Below are 8,313 nucleotides of genomic sequence, written 5' to 3' on the forward strand. Positions count from 1 at the left end.
TTTTTTAAGGACACTCGGGGCTCCCATGGTGGCTTCAAAGACGGTAGAAAACAACGTTCGGCTGCTGATATCACGACGCACGACGACCTCCAGCCGATCCTCAAGATGGTTAGCGTAAAATGCGCTATGCGAAACAGTTCTCAATGTGAGGCACGCTCATGTTGTAATGCCGAGACACTGCATGTCTGGACGGGCCTCCTAGTTTGGGGCTACAAACTCACACGGAAGTAGTTGAGCGAAAGTTCTTCAAGCCTAGGCAGCTCCCCCAGCACTGACTCCATGCCTGGTGCAAAGTCGAGCAGAACGCCGGTGAACGAGAAGGCGACCACAAGCGTCGTGAGGAGCGTGAACTTCCCGATGCAGGGCACCACTTCGGCGCTCTTCATAGTCACCTGCATGCGCGCCAGAAGCAGAAGCGATGACAAAACTAAACTATGCAGTTCTAAATAAAAACACAATGGCACATCTAAACAGAAATATTACACACTCCGGCAATTTTGTTCATACTGTTAGATAGCTTTCACTGCTTGACTGTTTGCCTCACCTCCAGGTACGTGACCTCCGGGAATAACCTGCTGGACAACGTTACGCTATCAGGCGAGACGCCGTCCATGACAAAGGCGGATCCGTCCGAGCGCTCCAAGTAGCAGCCAAGACGAAGCTCGGGCGTCAGACGCAGTTCCATGTGCCCCAGTAGTGTCGGGAAGACGAAATGTAACTCGCCGTGTACCAAGTCGCCGTGTAATGAAGCCTGCAGGCGACGCAGCTGCACAAAAGCGGGGTCAACGCTGCTGGTACCGGTAGGCACCGACATTCCTGAGTCAAAAGAAAAGGCTTCGGCAGCATTCTGTGCACGCTGTGCCTTTGATAGACGGCCCCAGATTTGGGGCACCTTGGGGTGCTTCCTTGCCGCAATAGGTGCCAAACATAAATGTCACTCCCCCCCCCCCCCCCCCCCACAATTAAAACACTGACCCAGAACGCTACTTCCACACAGTACCAAAACATACTCTTCATAGTAGGGAGAGCTTCTAAAGTGACGAAATATTTTCTAGTTAAGGAAAATTCGCAGAATTTGAAAATTATGACAGGTACAAGCCGAAATTGCACAGGACAAGACACAACTCTCAGTACTAATTACTCATGCAATTTCGGCAGATTCGACGCATGCGTGATGTTCGATATCGTAATCATAATTTAATTTCATTTCAATACGAATTTTTTATGAAGGTGCTAAGCATTGGCTGAAATCTGGTGAAGATGCCGTTTTCACCAAGCTTTACTCCTACACCACTGTAGAAGGAAATAACTGCAGGGGACATGTAAGCTTCGCCATAAGAGCATGATGCAATAGCGTTAATGGGTTAATGAATTTACAGCAGGAATTCCTCATTTTTTGTCTTACAGTCATAGATCACACGGAATAATCAGGCCACTCCTGGCGAAAGCGGTGCAGTGGCTAAGCGATGCGTCACTGGCACGGCAGGTGGCTGTTTCAAGCAGAGCCAACGCTGACGCTTGCAAGACCTAGGTTGCTCTTCCTCTTCCCGCACGAAAACTCGCGATAATAGATTAACTCCCATCTGCCAAGGTGGGCCCTATGTTTAGGGGCCGGATTATGACGGCGGCCAAAGGACTCTCCTACTGAATCCATACGGTATTTATGTTCTTTATAAATGCTTTTCCTCCTCCTTATCCTCACAGTCCGGTGGGTAGGTAGTAAGGACCACATGTAGTCACGTGACCTAGACTGCACACCTAGTTTACTCCTCAGGATTTTTCACTCACGTTATTGCCCTCGATGATGACGCCGCCGCCTGGTTTAGCGTTGAACAGGACCCTAACGCAATCACGTTAAAATTTCCCCGACCAGAACAACCATTGGTCATGTGTCTACATCTGTAGTGCACATGTACTGCTTTACGGCTCCCAGCTGTTATTATGTCTTTTCTGCGAGAAGCCGCTATGCAAGCGATACAACTTTTCTTGACCTGTCATAGCACAGATAGATGAAACATGTGCGAGCGAGAACACTCGCTCTGGCGCCACCCAGAGCTTACTGGAACCGGCCAAATATTTGCCTTAAAATTTTCTATATTCATTTCCCATGGTTGGTTTCGGCTGGTTCTTTGCGACTTCTCACAAAGCGTAGGAAAACAATTCGTCGCACATTATATCCCCGAGGCATCCGATTCCACATAAAACAAGCAATGCACACACGTGTGTACACCACGACCTGAGGGGATAACAACGAGCGCCAGAGACCTGCTGCGACTGCCTTCCTCTTGGCTCACAGAAATGAATTATAGATATTCGGAGCAACCCGCAAAAGAAGTTTCCCAGTCGCTACGTGCCCAGAACTAGCGATACTAAGGTTTCTTTCTAAGTGCGTGCTTTTGCATATTAGGAGGCTAGTCGTACATATGCTTTAACTCTGTTACCAAAGCAATTATCGCTTTAAATTTAGCCACATACCTTTGTGTAAACTCACCGGGATACTAACTTATGAAAATACATTATATAAATAGCTGCCAGTGCGCCGCTTAAACGACGCACCCCTGCGCTGGTAGTAGTACGACGACCCACCACCATTTCTGAATGTTAGAGAAGGACCAATTATGAATAAGTGGGCATTAATCCACTAAATATATCGCGTCACACCTTTACGGCGGGGTAATAATGGCCCCGTTAATTGAAAGATGAGCGCCTGTTTTTACACGTCCACTCTGTTTAACTGCGTTAAATCCCTACCACTTTTCTTTATTTTTGCATCTACCAATTATACACATGAAAAAGAGAAACAGCCTCAGATCAGACTGGTAAAAAACGCTTGTTTTGTTCCGCCAGCTGGCACAGGGGCTTTTAACCATAATAATCATCAAATAAACTTTTTCTGCTTGCATCTAAAGAAAATATATAGACTACTGGTGGAATGACCAAAGAGACATTCCCAATAGAATTGGTTGCATAGAGGCAGTCTAATCTGGAAGCGTCGAATAGGCTGCAATGAAGAATTCCTATCAAAGTGCATCTATAGCCCCAAATACAAAAGCATAACAGACTTCCGATCGACTTGCATCTGGAGGCTATGAATCTGCAAAGGAGTGATTTCTCATTCACCTGCCTTATAGATAGACAAACGTCTTAAAATACTCATACCTATAGAAACACTATACAATGCTTGTAGATTGTGATCAGGCAAGTGTTTAATGGACTCCCAAACTACTTATCTATATAAAATCTCAATCTATATAAAATCTCTCTAATAGACTTCCAAACAACTTTTGTCTGGAGGCTGTGAATAGACAAAGACATAAATACAGGACGGACTAAAAGAAGTTCAAAGAAAGAATATATCGAATATTTTTAAGGCCAACGTAATTGCAACCACTAGAGACGACCGGGAGAAAAGAAGGGTGCGACAAATTATGTGCATGCTCGCAGGTCGCGTTTACGCTCTCACCTTCGGACACGTAAGGAGCAACGCTGCCAGCGCGTTCCGGTTGATGTACAGGTCGCTGCTGCCCATGGCTGGAGTGCTGCCCAAAAGTTCCTCGAGGTCGGACTCGTAATCCAGAATGTGAAGCCGCAGCTCTTCGTCGAACTGCAAGCGAATGTTGTGCGGCAGGAGAAGCCTCTTCACGCTTGGGAACCAATGGACCAGGTTGTAGATCTTGTCCTTGTTGTGGACAATCAACAGCGTGTCGGTTCCCTTCAGGACGTGCCTGCTCCGTAAAGGCGCCGCAGTCGCAACGTTGAGCTGAGCTGGTTTCATTATTAGGTACGTCTACATCGCAAGTGAGTCACTATTGTAGGGGGATTAGATACCGAAGGTCAAAAAAGGTAAGCAATTCGCCGTAAATAACATATTGCAATAATAATAATAATAATAATAATAATAATAATAATAATAATAATTGGTTTTTGGAGAAAGAAAATTGCGCAGTATCTGTCTCATATATCGGCGGACACCTGAACCGCGCCGTAAGGGAAGGGATAAAAGAGAGAGTGAAACTAGAAAGGAAGAAAGAGGTGCAGTAGTGGAGGGCTCCGGAATAATTCGACCAGCTAGGGATCATTAACGTGCACTGACATCGCACATTAAAGATCCCCAGGTGGTCCAACGAATCAACATTAAAGGCAACAATTCAGAAACAAAGTATGAAGAGTACAATTGCTGAAAGAACAAAAATTAAAATACATAAATAAAGAATGAATGCTGTAGTACAGGCCCATCAAAACGAATCTTATCAAAAAAAGCTCAATGAATCAGGATTTCAGCAAATTCTCCAAATCGGCCGCAGCCACCACATTATTTGGGAGCGGATTTCAGCTGTGTTAGGAGAGAGAGAGAGAAAAAAACTTTATTGTTGGAGAGGAAATCGGGGCACGCCCCTGGGTCTCCTCGCGACCCCACTGCACTCAAGTGTTTATGTCCCTAAGGTCCATAACACTGGCAGCCCGGCTGGTGGCGATTGTCTGCACGGCCGGGTCCTCCGAGCGCAGCAGGGTCTCCCAGTCCTCCCAGGTCTTGAGGTCCTCTAGGCCGCGCGGGGGAGGGTCCGCCGGGCAGGGGGAGAGGATGTGGAGGGAAGAGGCGAATGGTTCTGGGCACAAGGTGCAGGCAGGAGTGGGGAAGGAGGGGTGATAGTGGGCTAGGGTCAGGGGTGAGGGGAGTGTGTGTGTCTGTAGTTTGCGCCAGAGTGTTGCGTGTTTGTTATCTAGGGAGGAATGGGGCGGGGGGTAGGGCTGGCGCGAGTCTCTGTAGGCCTGCGTCATCTCGCTGAACGAGTGCATTCGCTCCCTCGCGAATCCCCGATCCGAGGCCACCTGAACCTGGTTTAAAGAACCTCGGGCTAAAAGGTTGGCGGCCTCGTTTCCGGGATTCCCGGAGTGCGCAGGCACCCATATAAGCTCTACATGGCGCGGTGGGGGTGCATCGGGCGAGCCCAGTATGCCAAAAGCAGGGACGTGGACTCGGCCTCGCGCAAAATTTAGAATTGCAGTTTTGGAGTCTGTTAAAATGCACTAGGACGAAACCAACTTTTTAACCCTATTAGCAGGGCACTGATGGGAGCGAATTTTGTCAAAAATTTCAAGTCTACATAAAATGTGAAGAGGTTCCTTACTGAACTGTTTTTTTAATACGTACCGCTTTTATTGTTTCATACATTTTGAAGGAACTTCTATCTTACTGTTTTTTCTTGCGCGCGAAGAGAGCGTTTTTCAAACCAGGCTTTCACTTATTTCAAAGCCTCTGACGGTACAATTTTAATTTCCCTGACAAAGCACTGCGCGGGTTGTTCCCGGACACGCTATAATTTATTTGTGCAACTTTTTTTGCGGGTCCCAAATTCGCATTCATTTTTTTTTAAATAGGCCCCATGCTAGTGAAATACAGGATTCCTTTCAGTGATGTCGGAGAATGCTTAACCTTTTCTTAGACAAAGTTAAGGAGACGGTAAGTGAACACAGAAATACCAGTGATGCAATTCATTAAACGTAATCCGGAGGTAATTAACGCATTCTGAAGTTGATGTACAATATTACTAACTTTATATTAGCTGCGAAACATTTTGTTCATTTTAATAAACTGCACATATAACCTATTCTAGTATAAAAAGTCATCTTCCCTTGTGGATTGCAGTATCTGGAAATGAATATCTGCCATCTGTTCCACCAGGTGGATACACTTTCGAGGCCGCACAGCAAAGCAGTCATTCTGGCAAACCATTTAACAGGACGATACACGTAACACTCGTCGGCATGTTGTCCGAAGGTAGATTTAAGGCCTGCTAGTAATTCATTTAGATGAACAAGACATAAAAGCGTCCCAAATTCAGAGCCTTGCGCCACTCTCAATAGCACAGGCACTGCAGGTGATCTCACCCCGTTCAGAACAACTTGCTGTTGTGCAGATGCAAACAATGCTTTAATCAGCCGGGAATATTTCCACGAATGCCTAAGGATGTTGATTTTAATAAAGGCTGATTGTGCGGAACATCAGACGCTTTTCGAACGTCTATGAAATGTGCATTCATTTCTTGATCATAGTCCAGTCTGGCTTTCAATGTCATGCGTAGCCTCTGTTACTTCCGTTTCACTTCAAAAAAAACTAAAACCATGCTGAGTTGAAGTAAAATTTAATTTCATGTGAGTACTTCATCACAATATAGTAGAGAGCATGTTCTAGCCTCTTACAGCAAAGAAAAGCTAAGGATGCTGGCCTGTAATTCACCATCTTTGAATATCGGCACCACGTTCGATGCCTTCCAATCTTCGGGCATTTTTTGCGTTTACAGTAATCTGTTGAATAATATCACCAAAAAGCCACGAGCTAAACACTTGGCATTCTTTCTCGGCTGTCACCTAAATTGAATACCGCATGCAGTCACGCATGGTTAACACTTGCGCCAGGGCCACAACCCACTACTTGACAGCCAATAATTTAAAATAATGTCGGCAAGGGCACTGCATTTCAACTGCATTAATTTTTTTCTCCGTGGCTCATTCGGAGGAGCCCTGCCGGGTGGCAACAGTTCTTCGCGACACGCATAGGAGAATGCCGACAACGTGTGGCTCATATGTATTTTTATCCAAACTACTATCACACACAGGATTTGGAACAGTTTTGAAGAATGCCGAACACCCTTATCGGCAATCAATTCGCACCAGGAAGGGTAAAAACATTATTGCAGTGTTCACCTGCTACGCAAGGCCAGGATGAGGTGCCCCTTACGCTATCAGCTTGCTTCCCTACGGCCGTCCACTTGCGCCCCGGAAGATGACGGACTGCTAGCGGGCCTCTCGCTCACTGTCACTGCACGCCTATAGCAGGCTTCGCACCTCGCGAAACCAAAGCGGAGGTGCTTTGGAGCTCGTCGCCGCATCTAATTAATGGCCAAATCTTGCTACCAGCTTACCAACAACAAAAGCCTCACAGCCGGTATGAATGAACTCCTGAACGCCACCGGCAGTGACCAGAGTGAAACAACTGGCAGTGGCATAACTTGGCTAACCCTGGAAATCCGCCAAAAGCACGCACGCTTGCTAAGCGTCTGAGCCTAGTCCATGACGGCTCCGCTACTTGCCCACGACAGTCGTTCTATATACATCCAGACGACCACATGGCTATGACGAGGTATCACATGGTCCTACGACACTCCCTTCGAAACTCATGACATGGCTTCGCTTGACCCCTTCAGATGTTCTTAAAGTCAAAGGTCAACCAAAAGGTCACCCAAGGTTGAATGTCAACTAAAGTTCATGGGCCAAGGTCAGGGGTCAAGAGTTCCACATCAAAACTGTACCACATATGGTCATACACGGCTAATGTGGTGGGCTGACGGTCGTTCAATGTCATTCTCCGGCCTACCGGCCTCTACCGGCCTCCGGCCTCTAGCACAAAGCATCTCAATAAGCTTTCATGGGAACGAACTCCTCAGGCTACCCAAAATTAAATTTCTAGGCCATATAGCCGGTCAAACACTACTACCGTCAAAAAGCTCGCCACATCTACGCAGAAAATAATCAGGATGCTCAACCCCATCGGCGCCAAGCACCACGACACAAAAGAAAAGGACATTAGTCGCATAGTGCAAACTTTCGCTGTCTCACAAAAAATGTACCGAAAAGCATATATCCACCACATGGAGTCAGAAACTACCAAGCTAGAATCACTTATACGAGCGGCCCATAAAACGTCAGAGGACTTCCCAAGGACAACACCGGCATAGCGCCTCATGTCCCTCGGCGTACGCAATACACGCCAAGAAATCTCGGAGGCGCAAAGATTGTCACAGCTTATCCGTCTTTGGCAGGCTGAACCAAAGGGCTCTACTTACAACATTGATTCTCGAGGTCATCTGTATACATCAAATATTAAAATATGCACCTGACATATAACACGGAACGAAAGCTAAAAGCGAGCACAAGAAATAGAATGACTGCCTGGACACGCTCTACTTAAATTCAGCTGGTCCAATTCAAGGGTGAATGACCATAGCCATAACGAATCGCGAGGGCAAACAAATCAGGTGCGCCTCAGTGCGCACGTGCAAACCCACTCACGCAGAGAAGGCAGCCATTGCGATGGTGCTAGCTATCAACCCAAACGGTAGTGTTCTGACATATTCCCAAACCCTGTGCAGAAATATTAACCCGCCGCGGTGTCTCAGTGGTTATGGCGGTCAGCTACCAAGCCAGAGTACTAAGGTTCGAACCCGACCGCGGCGGCAGCATTTCGATAGATGCGAAATAAAAAAAAAGATGCCGCCACCGCCTGGAAGAAGATGAAGTGACTAGCATTAGCTG

At 46.8% G+C, this 8,313-nt stretch overlaps 1 protein-coding gene across 1 annotated transcript; it reads left to right on the forward strand.

The window, feature by feature from the left end:
• The first annotated feature begins 554 nt into the window (after positions 1-554).
• Positions 555-3,743, forward strand: LOC144123274 (uncharacterized). The gene is made up of 2 exons (XM_077656129.1): positions 555-800; positions 3,445-3,743. Exons 1-2 carry the CDS (start codon positions 745-747, stop codon positions 3,734-3,736), a joined length of 348 nt encoding a protein of 115 aa, XP_077512255.1. The 5' UTR covers positions 555-744; the 3' UTR covers positions 3,737-3,743.
• The last annotated feature ends 4,570 nt before the right edge of the window (positions 3,744-8,313 follow it).

The sequence above is a fragment of the Amblyomma americanum genome, chromosome 3 (genome assembly GCF_052857255.1).
Source record: "Amblyomma americanum isolate KBUSLIRL-KWMA chromosome 3, ASM5285725v1, whole genome shotgun sequence".
NCBI classification, from domain to species: Eukaryota; Metazoa; Arthropoda; class Arachnida; order Ixodida; family Ixodidae; genus Amblyomma; species Amblyomma americanum.